The following is a 15,015-nucleotide window of genomic DNA, read 5'->3' on the forward strand; positions in this document are numbered from 1 at the left end:
GTGGATCCCTCTCCACAACCACTTTACTATGAAGTGTCACTGCGAATGAATTCACACTCTCAGCTGTAGAAGCCACTCCATATTAAATCATAAATAAATAATTAGATAAACTGATGGAGTATGTGGAGTTTGATTTGTCAGCAAAGGTCACCGCACTGTGTCGGAGGTGTTTGTCGTCAACTTCCATCAGTGGGCAAAATACCCAGGGGTTATCATCGGGGTGCCACCTACCTGATTACACAGTGCTGAAGTCTTACACAGACTCAATTGAAATCAACACAATTTAATGGTTGCAAGCCAAAACAATCAGACTGCAAGGGACAAATCCTTTTTTCAAGTTTTTCCAATGAACCCCAAAATGTTGCTGGTGAGGCTATGAGAGGGTCAATCAAGTGGTCTCGGACCCCCCTGGGACACCCTGTATTCTGCACACTGTTCTTGCATTGTCCCTTATTTGTATTTCCATATTTCTTTGTTTCTCTCTCAGGGATTTAAGGACATATCTCTGGAGCGTTTCATGCATGGTGGGGCCAATGTGACTGGTTTCCAGCTGGTGGACTTCAGCAGGCCTATTGTTATTAAACTGATGCAGCGTTGGAACAAACTGGATCAGAGAGAGTACCCTGGATCTGAAAGCCCACCTAAGGTGATAACAAGTTGCTGTCCCATCCCTAAATACAAGGATTGGAAAGAGCTTCCCTAACCCTAACAAATATCATTTGAAATAGTTGCAATAGCGGGACAAAAATGCAGAACTTCTCTTTACTTCAGACATGTAGCTGAAGGTATTTTCCACTATATCACATTGTCGGTACATCTACATATACATCAGAAATATGTTCACAGATGCACACAAATCTTTGTAGTGCACACACTTACACATTTAGTGACGGCGGCATTGATGTGAAAATGGTTCTTTTTACCTAACATTTCAGAGTAGAAGTAAATTGTACAGCTTTTTCAAACAGGTAACTAGTCACAGGATGATGTGCTGCATTGAAACCATTCAGAGTGTGATTTAGTGCATTTGGTATAGCTTCTATAAGCCAATCAGAGTGTGACCTCAGGATGTCAGAAAGGTGACTTGGCTGATCCTACTATGATTGAATGCATGAATCCCTGTGTGATTATATCATTTACTGTCAAGGTTAACGTTCAGACTTCTTTCGCATGTCTGTCATGCATGATATACCCTCATTAAATCAACGTCACCTTTTTCGATTTTGATTTTCACTCACCTTGTCTCGGGTTCTGTATCCAAATGCATTTGTATTATATACAGTATCTATCTCATTCTCTTATTGTATATCCCTTCTCCTCTCCATTCACCATTTCTCTCTCTAACCATGTGCCTTTTTCTATGAAATGAGTGTGCCATTAGTCTCTCCCACTCCACTCCCACTCCCACTCCCACGTCCTCTCCTTCAGCTGAGTGATGACAACTTGCCGGTACTGGTTACAAACTGGTTCGACAGTGAACACTGCGCTAACATTCTGACGGAGTCTTTGTTTTTAGCTAAGACCAGAGGATATTTGGTTGAAACAGATTGGTGATGCTGTTGTGCCCTCAATGTTCCCTGGGAAGTTTGCTGTCATGTCATGCAGCGCTGGTGCATTTTATGTGGACTTTAAGAGGCAATTTGGCCGTGTGTGCTCTGATTAATTTGTCCTGCAGTTAACACATCCGTTATAGCTTTGCTTTAATTAATTATTATATTATTATTATATTATATTATCATAATAATGGGAATGACAAGCAAATCTGCTTTAAAAGTGACAGAGTCACTTTTGATCGAGTACTGACCCGTAGCACATTGTATTTGATTTGTGCCTATATTAACTGAAAATATGACCACCTACCTATTAAAAAGACACCATATTGCAGCTATCTGTCCATTCCTCATTATCAGAAAACATGCACACAATGTAGTGGTGATATTAGTCTTAAAACGCTGCATTGGTCATATTCTTTCATTATTGAATCGTCATTTTTCCCCCAAGGACCAATGTCAACTGTCTAATCATCGCTCTCATATTTACCTGATGAATTTTCATTAGTGGATGTCAGCTGCATCAATCGACCCGTTGACACACCAGTTGGTTTGTTAATGGAAAATAAACTTATTTTAAATGTTTGTGACAATTAGACACAGTGGATGCTTACATATACAACATACAGGTAAACACAACTGCAAGTGTTCTCATCTTTCAGATTCTTTTGCCAAAATGTAATTGATTTAACACAATAACACAAAACCAGATATACCTATAGTGGCAACAGATGCTTCCAAAGTGCTCCAGGATAATTGGTGCTGTGTAAAAACCCAGCTCACTTCGCCTTGGGCCAACTCCTAGCCTCAGGCCAAGTAGTCTAATAATGTGCAGTGTGCAAAGTACTGTGGATGTCCCTTTCATACTGAATGAAGAATGGAGTTTAGCTAGCTGCTTTTGGCCTTCAATCAAACTGTGTAATAAAAATACAAATTGTTCAGTGATATCTCAATATTCTTTAATGAGCACTATTGTAGCTTCTGTGTGTAAAGTTGCTGTGAGCAGAGCTGGTTGTCCTTTAATTAACCAACAAGTTGGTGGTTTGGAGTTCAATTCCAATTTGTTGAAATGTCCTTGAGGGAGACACTGAACCCCAAGATGCTCCACTGCTCCTAAGTGCTTAGGATGCAAATCAAGGGAAGTCAGTAAGAGAATAAACTACCTGTAGAAGTAACATTTTGTGCATGTAATGGATGTGACGATTGAATCCAAATTTATTTTTTATTGCATACATTATTTATAAATCTGGTCCTTGTTATAGGTAGAGTAAACTTGCACTAGGCTATTTGAGAAGGCTCGTTTAGTTTTCTCTATTTTGTCTTGCTGACTTTTATCTGAACTTGGAGATTTGAACTGAACTAGAAAATATTTCCAGAATTAGGCACTTTTAAAAAACAATACTGATTTGAATGTGTCCCAAAGGTGTTTCTGTATATGCTAGCTGGCTCAGTTTAGTTTTTTCTCTTTGGTTTGGAGTCTATAATCATCATATGTCCAACTACCTGCATCGTCTGAGTCTCTCAGCTGACGTCCCTCTTTCCTCCCATGTTCATCTCCCCACTCGTTTCTGCCGTGATGTGAAGGCGGCCCGCTGTGTGTTTGACTGCCTCTGTCTGTGCGCCGCTGTATGCGCCTGTGTGTTGGCCGGGTGTGTTGGTTGCTGCTGAGTTTGTGGTGATGTCCTCCGCTGTGCGTTACCTATAATGAATTTGTCAAACAATCTGTCAAGATCATCACTACTTTCAAGAGTTTTATCGGAGAAGAGATAATAGTATCTCTTACCCTTTCACATTTCCTTACTCACTGAAACTTTTCAAATGTCCTTTAAAACTTTGAGGCGTTGTAATTTACTCCAGATCATTTCTTAAGGGCCACATTGTATTTTAGAATACAATGAAACCACAAATAAATCTTTGGGAAATAATCTCCATTCCCCCATCAAAGTGGATTTTAATTATCAGATTAATATTATTATTTAAAGACATTTTATATCATTACAATGGCCCATTGACTGTCTAAAATGAGCACATTTACAGTGTCATTCCATTACAGAGACTGCTGTTAACTGTGGAAGTCTAATAAAAGTTGTTGCGATAGACTGAGGCCAGGTCAGCATGTTTGCATGGTGGTGTATGGATTTAAGATGGTCTGAGGACTGATGCAGTGATACAGTTGTTGTCTAAGATCAAATCGGTTCTCATTTAAGGAATAAACCACATAGGCATTATTGCATTTTACTTTGGCTTTGTAAATCATAGAAAGCATTCATTCAAACATTGTATGTTGTGTATCTTAAATCATGAAGTTACTCACTGAAAAAAAAAGAACAAGTTTAAATGCATCCAAAAATACATTGAAATGATTGGACTGGAATATTGTATTCTCAAAGTATTACTTTATAGGCCCACTTTATCACCCACCAGCAACCTTTTGATCAAAGTGAATGTTTTGTTATGTTGTTTAAATCATAAGAGTGTGTAAAGACAAACCAAGCCAATATTCATGATTTTGTCAATTTTAGAAATTATGAATTTTGTGTAATACTCTAGATACAATAGACACATTAAATACTGAAGTTCAGTCTTTAATTTAAACTTTTTTGTAGGTACACATCAGCTGTATTTGTTAGAAAGATAAGCGTTTGGACATTAAGCTATCTTAAGCCCGACATTCATCCTGAGTAAAACAGGTTCTCGTTCTGTTTGTTTCAGGAAACATTTTAATGCTCGATCAATTGTATGACAGGATTTAGTTCTGTAATACTGTGTACTGACAAAGAAGAGGTTTTGATCTACAAAGCAATTTATTGGTTTAAAACTTGCTACAATGATAACATTTATCTTCTCTTCATGCGCTCTGTTTTTCTTCCATCCTTCAGTATACCTCATCTCTAACGTATGATGGCGTCCTTGTGATGGCCGAGGCCTTCCGCACCCTTCGCCGTCAGAAAATTGATATCAGTCGCCGTGGCAACGCTGGTGACTGCCTGGCCAATCCGGCTGCTCCCTGGAACCAAGGAATAGATATGGAGCGGGCACTCAAACAGGTTGGCACAAGTTTGGTGTTGTATAGATTAGTAGAGACAGGTTGCGAAACACTTAGATGTTCACAAACATGCACAAAAGAAAACCATGCTGACATTTCTGTGTTTTAAATTATTGTTTTGGACTTTGATGAAGTGCCCGCCAGAATCCACAAACACCTAACACACAAACTTGTATTGCTATTCTTGTGGGGACATTGTAATGACCTCCATTCACTTCTCAGGTACCTACCTGTTTGTGTCACCCCACACTAACCTTAACTCAGTCATAATTATACCCGTCAAACCAAGTCTTCACTCTAAAATAGGCTACTTGTTGGAACAGAATTTTTGTTATTTGACTGTTTCTATATATTTTGGATACTACACGATTTCTTCTGCAATCTCAATTCAATAATTAAATCTATATTGCAGTTTTTATTTTTGGTGGAGCTGTCCCACACTGGATTCAGATTGCCTAGCTAAGCACAAGGGATGGACAGGAAATGATTCATGCATGCATTCCATTGTTGTAATATTATCTCACAGATATAAGCCTCACTGCTTACTATTAGTGTTTGGCTGCACTTTAAATGGATATTGCTCGAGCAGTGTTTTCTGCCCTCAGAATGTTACAACCAGTAACTTTGGATGTTTCCAAATTAGCTAGATTAAAATCCTAAGGATTATAACAGTTTTGTTTTTATTTCTCTCCAGTTCTTACTATCATTGTTGTTATAAATGCAGGTGCGTATTCAGGGCCTGACTGGAAACATTCAGTTTGATCACTATGGTCGGAGGGTCAACTATACCATGGACGTGTTTGAACTAAAGAGCAACGGACCACGCAAGGTAGGCTGTCCTCATGGCTGAGAAACAACACACTTCGATCGGAAATATACCACAAAATCAACTTATTCCATTCAGTTTTTGTCATTTATTTTTCGGGTGTAGTGCTGAAAAGCAATGTCTAACTGCATGTCAAATGAAAGGAAAGCTTCCTTTAATCACCACTGAAAGGACACTGTTTTTGTTTTAGGATAATAACTGTAGTTTTTAATCAGTCCTGCACATTTACTTATTCATCCATCATGATTGTTAATTATTTAAACAAATATTAATTCACTGCGTACTTATCTCCAGAGTTCTTAAACAATAACTGCAGTTACTTACTGCAGTTATGAATGTATTTATATAATTGCAACTGAACCATCACAGCTTGAGTTTTAATAACTTTTTATAGTGTATATTGGGGAGCAGCTCCCAGTCAACCTGGGGGTACATAAACCTCTACAGTGACATAAATAAGGAGTTTGAACATAACCCTTATTTGTAATGGCAGAAAGTAGGAGGACAAGGCTTAGGTTGCAACTACTCATAGAAATACATCTAGCACCTATAATAAAGAAATAACATCATGTTCCAGCTTCTCAATTGTTCCTTTGACAGCGATGTGTGTTCATTGGAAGTTCCTGCCTCACACTCAATACCTCTCGATATCTTCTACAGTACCAATGGGAAATCTGCTGGAGCGTGCTCATTCTGTTGACTCAATTCTTTTCATTCCCTTCTCTTCATCTCACATAGCTTTCATTTCTTTGTATATAAATATATATTTCTCTCTTATCTCAATGTTTCTCTCAGATTGGCTACTGGAACGACATCGACAAACTGGTGTTGGTCCAGAATGAAAATGCTCTGTCCAATGACAGCACGTCGATGGAGAACCGCACAGTAGTCGTGACAACCATCATGGTAATGTGCCCTCACACTGTTTTCATTTCTGCATAATGTGGGTGCTTCTTTGAGATTTGTTTGATGCTGTCCTTTAACAGACAAAACAGTCTTTCCAATTCCACAACTTAATTTTCAACAACACCTTTCACTCACCTGATTTCCCAGCTCACATGTGCTTCATGGAAAGGGTTAATGTTTTACGAAGAAGCAGGATTAGTGCAAATGCTAATGTAAAATAAGGTGCACAACAGGTGATTAATAACAAATGTGCTAAATAGGAAGGAAAACAAATCTGTAATTCTTCAAGCAACCTCAGGTGCCCAGCATGAATGTGGTTGAACAGCACTACATAATAACCAATGTGTTACGGGCATGGCTTTGCTTCTGTACTAGTGTGTTTCCAAAAGACGCATTTAAGATGATTGACAGTCTAGAAAAACATGTTTTTTCTAATAGTTGCCTCTTAGGTTACAGAAAGCCAGGGGATGACTTACAATGTGTGGATGTAATGTTGCAGAGTTTTTTTGATGTCAAAGAAAAAACAGGTTGAAGCAGGATGAGCTGTACGAGTTGAAGAGAGCTCATGGAGCTCAGCCAGGAGGGAGTGGCACTTATCCAGCTGGAAGATTACATTAATGTCTCATTAGTAGGCAAATCTAAAACTGACCTCAGATCACCATTTTGAAGTGACCTCAGTCCAGACTCCTCAAATGGCTTTCTCATAGACACCAGTCTGCAGCCGAGTATAATTACTCCTCTTTCTTACACAAACACGGATAAAGGATGACTAATCGGTGGATTTGTGCACATCCTCTGCTTACATTTGATTTCACTTCACCCATCTGCAGCCTTTTTATGGTGGCCATCCCCTTCCTGTAAATGCAATCAGTCTAACTCAATTGGGCATGCAAAATGATGCAAGTGAAAGCAACTCAAAAGACTAATTTCAGCCCTGAAATAAAACAAGCCACAGATGCTTGAGCTTTGGCAATTCAGCACTTTGTCTCAAGCCACTTCGCTTCTTCCAGCAAACTCCTAAGTATGACCAAAATATCTATAGTTGTACTGTAGTGCTTGCGATACAAATACCTATAAACGTTCAAAGATTTGATAACAGGGTGAAAGTCTACACCCAGTGGCCGGGAGTGGAACTGGCCAGTCAGGTCTGCACAAAGGGGAAGAAACACATGCTGCAGGAAAGAGTTCAGAAAAAGGAATTCAGCTGGACTAAATGTCCCCAGCGTCCTTCAGACATGCACAAAATAAAAATAAAATACACCAACACAAACTAAATTAGAGGGCAAGTTTTTCTGTGGCAAAACATGTAAATATGTGTATATTGTGTTACCATTACTGTTAGAATATATTATAAATATCAAATTGCATTCATTTTGTGTCGTTGAAAAAGAGGTTTGTGTTCAAAACAGAGTTTGGCATTACTGCATTTGTCTTTTTGAGGTCTGTTGCCTCCCTATATAATCCCGCCCGTGTCTTTCTGTCACATGATTGTTTCCAGCCTCACAACATTCTCTCTCTCCCTCCCTTTCTCTAACTGTGTCTTGCTGTCTTTCGTTAACCCCTTCTCACCTCATCAACACCCATGTCCCTTGTTTTTACCTCTGTGCCTACCCCACCTGCATATTTATATGTGGATGGTGACCTCAGCAGGCATTGGCTAAACTTAGCTCAGCCACCTCCTCCTCTTTGCAGCCTCTGATGATGAGGAAACCTCTGCTGCGACACTGATTCCGGGTCTGCAGACAGAGCGACAGACAGACACACAGACTCACCTGAGGACAGACAAACTGACAGACCGAGTGTCTGTGAAGCTCTGTGCGAAGACTCAGTGTGCTTTATTCTTGCTTTGTCGTGGTGGCTATTGACTTTACGTATATTTTGTTTGAAAGGTGATTTTCTTATTTTTGTTGTTTCAAATTTATTTATTGTCCTGTGTAAGATATGTGTTCAGAACTTCGGGTCCCGTGGCCGCAGGAAATTCAGGATTCAATGAATTAAAGTTTAACAATATTTAATGGCAAAGATAACATTAATATAGCGTTCACGATCGTGCAGCTGGTAAGGGAGAGCTCTCCACAGACGGACACCTCGCTGCTCCCAAGGCCTCTCTCTCAGCCAGGTGCAGCGTAGAGCCCGGGGCGGTCTCAAGATCCCGAACCAAAGAACTCTGAGTCCAGAACAAATGCTCGGCTGTTAGTCTGGTCATGCAAATGAATTCACACCTATGGGTTAGTTCTATTGGTCAGTTCAAAGGATGCCGCCGTTCTGTTCGCGAAGTTAATCGATAAACTGGGGGGGTCAAAGCTCACACTTACGGTCAAGGACAGGAAGTTCCCCTTCAGAATAAAACCTATTATCCTGCCTTCAGAATAAAAGCAACATCTCAGGTTTCAATCGGCATCCATTTTAACTATAAACAATAAAACATCATTCATTCTCATGCATCATACAGTTACTCATTACATTTGTCATCAACAAACAGAATAATAAAACAGTGATCCTCTCTTATGCTTTATAATACATTTCTCCTCAATATTCCTCATAATATCCCAAATTAATTATCATAACTATCTTTATGTATTAATTTAAAACAAACTTTCTTATCTACATGTGCAAGTATATATAAAATCCACTACAACTCAACCCCTGCATTAAAACAGAAGAAATGTCAAAGAGGGGACATGAGAAGGAGACACCGTGTTTTGAGTCTGCGAGGCCCTGAGATGCCTTGCTCGCTGTACGATAGCTACAGTTGGACGGATCCTGTGGCTGCTGTCAAGATTTGACACTTGGCTACACAAAATCACCAGACCATCAGACAGCCCTATTAATTCAGATTCTTTTCACTCCTTTCGAGGACACACCGATCACCACCACCGTCTCTGCTACACTACAGAGGACCTGCAGGAAATCACTAAAATGTATCATTTGTTCTATTTCTCTATAAACTTTTGTTTTTGTTTTTTGGAGGTGAGGGATACATGGACAGATCTTTGTGTCAAGTCTTGTATTTTGCTGCCCTCACCTTGGGATACTACTCTCTATCAATCTTCATGTTTCTGCTCCGTCGCTCTGTAAAACTCCTCAGTCACGCTCACTCAGCCAACTTTCCTCTACTGTATTTCAGTTCCAGTGAGAGCTCTACAGCACCTGCATGTAGAGGAATTCAACAATAGGGGTGCTTGACTAAAGCACAAGAGATCTCCACACATGGCATTGTAATCGAGCCAATATAAATGTGTTAACTTGTCTAACGTTCACACTATAGCAAAGTGGACTAATGGGGATTGATTGTTAAGCCTGTTGACATTTACTTGACTTGTTAACACAGTCACTGACGACTTGACAATTTATTGTTCATGCTTTCAATTTTGCCTTAGTTAATTGCAGCATTCAAAATGTTCCTTTAGTGATTTTAAAGTTTTTTTGGCTTTGATATAATATTCCATTATAATAGATGTTCTGACTTCTAATCAAGTAGGATGCTCATACATAGAGCTGAAGATGGGAACGTGTCATTTGAGAGTTACATTATTTATGTGATAGTATAAAGTAGATCAAATTACATAAACAGAAGACAAAATACGAAAGCTTTTAGAAAATATTGACTTTGGAAAAATATGTCCAACCAAAAACGGTGTCTTAAAAAAAGTGTTGTAGATGCTGTTGACTGGCTAATGGACTGAACGGGTGGTTGTTGAATTATTCGCTAGACAGACAAGAAGGCTTGTTTTTGGCAGCCTGGTTAGTTACCTGGTGGACTGATTTATGCAGCAGCTCACAGTCTGGCTGACTTTTTTAACTGGCAGGTTGTCTGGTGACAGACGATTGGCATCGTGACGAACAGTCTGGATGCTGACTGACTGTCATTCGTTTGCTGCTCGACTGCCTGCTGAACTGCCTTGCTCTTTTTATGGTGGAATTGCTGCAAGATAATCATACTTGCTCCCTGTCCAAGAATGTAAATGGATAGATGATTATGTACGATCATTGTAGTATTCAATCAATGAATTAACTGATTGACCAATTGACTATTTACTTTGCCAATTTGAAAGAATGACTGCTCGGCTTATTAAAAGTTTTGGAGGTTGGATAACTTTTTACGTCTGGCAAAAAGTCTGGCTCTTTAGATGCTGAACTGATTGAGCGTCGGCAGCCTGAATCAATGACTGAACAGCAATGTGACTGTCCAGTCGGGTGCCTGTCTTTTTCGCTGGTTGGCTAACTGGCTTACATAGCAAGTCCTTTCTGCCTTTTTGGCTCCAGTGTGAAGTGTTTCATGTCTTATCAGCTCCAACCATTTGCTTCTACAAAGCTGTTCTGCCTCTTTTTCCCCCCACCGTTTTCCCTTTTTTATGTCTGTCTTCTCAGTCTTTCTTCTGTCTTGCTTCCCTCCTCTTTTTCTCCACATTTTTCACTTTGTCATATTCCTCTTCCTCTATCTCTCCTTCACATTCCCTTTTTCTGGACCTATCTTCTCTTCTTACTGCAGCTATGTTTGTATTCTGATCTGCTTCTTCATCTTTTTTCTGTAGTTTCGTGCAGCCAACACATCTCTGTCTTCAACCCCATTTCTATACTGTCCCTTTAATTTCCTTTCAACCTCCTGATCAGCATTGGCATTATTACCTTCACACCAAGACAACGGCATCTGGGGCAAACTGATAACGAACCATGAGGAGGCTTTGGCAGAGCTCACACTGTATGTGTGTCTGTTTATGTGTGGCTGCTTACATGATACAAAATGAACTAGGCTGATCTGATTTCAAACACTTGACCTTCTAACAATGATACACATCAGGGCAATTTGATGGAGGAAGCAACTGAGATGGTTGCAGACTCCTTTTGAGCACAAATTAAGTAAGTGGTTTCCCTTGAGAGTCAATGATTTAGACTTCTTGCATTTCTCAAGTGAGGGGACGGGGTCATTGATGACACAATCTTCTGATGTGTGACACTATATAGAAATGATAACTTTAAATAAATATATTAAAGTCGTAACTCAACATTTGAGATTGAGATTGATACCATTCTCATGTCTGTCCATTTGATATGTCGCCGTAACCAGCAGCCAGTTAGCTCAGCTTATCATAAAGACTGGAAACAGTTAGCTTTGCTCCATCTTAATAAAGAAAGAAAGAAATAAGAAATATAAAAAAATGCACTAATTAAGATGTCTCATGTCTTATAACATCTAATTTAATCGGGGAGTAAAAGAGTACAAAATTAAATGTCTTGGAGCAGGGACTTCCTGAAGCATCCACTGGCTGCCTGCAACCTCACAGCGTCAACAAGACCCAAGTCACTGTGCTAAGCAAACCTTCTTCTGGCTGTAGCTTCATATTTCAAAGATAGATATGAGAGTGGCATCAATCTTTTCATCTAACTCTCAACAAGAAAGCAAATAAACATATTTCCCAAAATGTCAAATTTCTCTGAATGAGAAATGCTGAATTAATTAACAATGAAAAGGGTTACTGTATTAAGTGCTACTCCTTTGTTGTGTCCATTAGATGAAATATATGGGACAATAATCTCTTTACAATTTGGCCCAAAGTTTCCATTTTGTTGGTTCCAGATTCTTGAATTTGTGTTTCAGTGTATCTGAAACAAGTCTGCCAAGTACAGCTTTTAATGAATACAATCATGTCCATCTGGTTATGGCATTATCATCTTTTTTTTTTAATTACTTGAAAAAAACCTGAGCTAAATATTCCCTTATTGTCATTGTTACTTTCATGTTGCATGTAACAAACGGGCAATTTAGTATCATTCACCAAATGTCTTCTTCGAGAACGTTTCCTCACAAACTTTAATGTAAAAAATGTTAAGTCAAGTTTATGATGCAAAGCAACACATATTGAAATAAAAAAGACAGTAAGATGATTGTGAAAACTGTAAATTACTAGTAAGTAGGCTGCAACTATGAATCACAGTGGTATTCTATTGTCTTTTATTATTTTATTTTTTTAGCTCACATCGTCATAACTTCTCGTCTTCATCCTGCTACAGTACAGAGTCGTCCTCATGATCTGTATGAGAGAATTTACTTCAAACAGTTTCCTGTTCATTAACATTATGATTCATGTTGAGTCAATGGGATGAGCTCCCCAGGACATGCTATTGTCCTGGGGAGAAATTGTTTTGTTTGTTCTGACATTGAAAACAATGGGGCAAATGTTTGTGATTGATGGTGGTGATGATGATGATGATGATGATGATGATGATGATGATGATGATGATGATTGCGTTATTGATCAAAGTGTAAAGTGTCTTATCTGTGTAGCTGGTTTTGGAAGAAATCTTATACTATGTATAATAGTTTGTATTTAATGTAATAATGCAATGCTCGGGGTGCTTTTAATTTGTTTTAAAATGTCTGTTTTTGTTTCTCAATCTTTATGTAAATATGATTTATCTTTATTAATTCACATGTGTGAATTAATGTTCAATATCAATGTTAAATGTGGTTTATGCACACAGAAATGGACATGCACATACCAAAGAAAATTGTGACAACATTTTCAATCTTGCAAACAGGAAGTTTACTGAAGAAAAAGGATTAATTTACCAATTCAGCTTCCCTTTGTAGTTTTTCTTTTTTTACCGTTCAGTTTCCACTGTAAGATTTATTTTCATCCATGCCTGCTTTTTTTCTGATCTAGATATAGATCTAGATTTTTTTTAAATTATATTCAATTTCCCAGATTGAAGATCGCTCCCTACAAATCTGTGTCAGAGGGATTATGTTGCTCATTTGACCCTTTTCATAACATGCAATTAAACTATACTTGTTTTCAATATGAATCAATTTCCTAAATGAGGAATTCAATCCGAAATATGTTATCATCTTTTATTGTGTTGTATTATCTTTATAAACCATTTCATAGCAGGGGAGTCCTGGATATTTCGAAAGCCGGTTTGATTAATTAGATGAGATTAGTCATTGATTAAAAAGGGTTTGATAGCATATTAATAGGCTTGGTTTCAGTTGGATTACAGAGTGAGCAGCCTCAGGCATAATACCATAACTCACTGCTCCTGACGAATGCGCTGTCACTCGAAAGTCGGTATGTGTGTTTCTGCTCTCTGTGGATATCCTGCATAGGTGTGGTAATGTATGTGCATGCTTATCTGTAACTATGGTTGTGCGTGTGTCATCGCTAATACACCCACCATCTCTCGAGACAACATTAAACTCTCTCTTTGCTTTCATCTTTGTTTACTGCTAGCACAGAAATCAGTCTACCTCTTATGACACATTACCAAAGCAGCAGTCTCCTCCTCTTTTTTTTTCCTCCCTTTCTCAGTATTTTTCCTCTCTTTTGTACATTTCTTTCCTCACAGCATTAGCGTTGCACTGAGTCAGGTGCAGGTCCCAGTGGAGGCATGTAAAGTCAGACCAAGGCATAAAACAAAACGTGGCCTTTATAAAAACAAAAACAAACAGCTCTCAGTTTACCTTCACTGTCGTCTATGTATGGTTAAATCAGTCTCTTATAATACATACACTTCAGAATCTTAATGTTATGATGACACTCATATTTCATCACGAGGTTGGTGTCCAGTTTAATGTGGCAGCATTGCTTTGGTGTATTTCATAGAGCTGTGCTTTTCTTTCCAAACAGTTGTGTCTTTATCCCCTTATGCTGGTTTTGTAGGAGGGTCCCTATGTGATGCTGAAGAAGAACTGGGAACTCTATGAAGGCAACGACCAGTTTGAGGGATACTGTGTGGACTTGGCCTCGGAGATTGCCAAACACATTGGAATCAAATACAAGATCTCCATCGTACCGGATGGGAAGTATGGAGCCAGAGATCCAGAGACGAAGATATGGAATGGCATGGTTGGAGAGCTTGTGTATGGGGTAAGTTTGGATGGCAAATATTTTGACTTTTGATTATTGTTATTTTTGAATTTCAGTATTCAGCCTATCTAATGACAGTAAACGGTGTTAAATGTCCATTACAAGCTCTCAGATCTCAAGATGTTGTCCTTAAATACATGCATGCAGGTTAAGATACATTACAAACATTAGCAACATAACTGTTGTACGTGTAGACACACAAAACGTACAGGTAAGAATGTTAATACAAGTACAATAAAGAAGAAGAAGAAGAAGAATGAGTTTTAAACTTGAAGTTGTGTTCACTCAACACTTCTCTGGCACAGAGTCTAACTTCGACATTGTAATCTTATAATCTAATATATACAGCAGGGCTATTACATAGTATTTGTATGTGCTCTTGCTATTGTGACCCTGCCACAGGCCAGCTTGCAACAGATGATAAATGATTAAATTAACTCCTATGCAGTACATAAACTTGTCTTGAGCTCTCCGTCTCCTTGGTTACCATGTCAGCTTCCTGCAAAGATTACGTGTCTTGGAGGGTTGACTTATCCTTGAGAATTTGGCAAGCTGGCTAATTGCCGTTGACGCCCACCCATGGTCTGAGATTTCACACTGCTGTCTTCATGCAAACTTTACCAACATGCAGAAGACAATGTCACTTGTCATTTTGTGGAAAAGTGAAAGTGGAGACGTTTGCTGCAGAACGTTGACAGCATTAGTTAGCTTTCAGAAACTGTACAGTGGAAGGTGACACAGCAGAACAGCTGCACTGACTAATCAGGTTTGATTTCTTGCAAACGCATGCAGTCATCTCTAAAGACTCTTCTGCCACAT

The 15,015-nt window shown here is 38.8% G+C and overlaps 1 protein-coding gene across 5 annotated transcripts in view; it reads left to right on the forward strand.

Moving 5' to 3' along the window:
- Nucleotides 1–15,015, forward strand: part of gria4a (glutamate receptor, ionotropic, AMPA 4a) — a 90,930-nt gene that overhangs the window by 45,510 nt on the left and 30,405 nt on the right. For 4 of the 5 annotated variants that reach the window (XM_034548100.1, XM_034548097.1, XM_034548098.1 and 1 more), the window contains 5 exons: nt 488–646; nt 4,430–4,597; nt 5,321–5,425; nt 6,218–6,328; nt 13,990–14,196. In XM_034548100.1, the coding sequence (XP_034403991.1) occupies nt 488–646; nt 4,430–4,597; nt 5,321–5,425; nt 6,218–6,328; nt 13,990–14,196 (750 nt within the window). Of the gene's footprint in view, nt 1–487; nt 647–4,429; nt 4,598–5,320; nt 5,426–6,217; nt 6,329–8,020; nt 8,057–13,989; nt 14,197–15,015 lie in introns of those variants that run through there. The other variant, XM_034548101.1, reaches the window with a different exon arrangement.

This window comes from Cyclopterus lumpus, chromosome 13 (genome assembly GCF_009769545.1).
Source record: "Cyclopterus lumpus isolate fCycLum1 chromosome 13, fCycLum1.pri, whole genome shotgun sequence".
Lineage (NCBI taxonomy): Eukaryota > Metazoa > Chordata > Actinopteri > Perciformes > Cyclopteridae > Cyclopterus > Cyclopterus lumpus.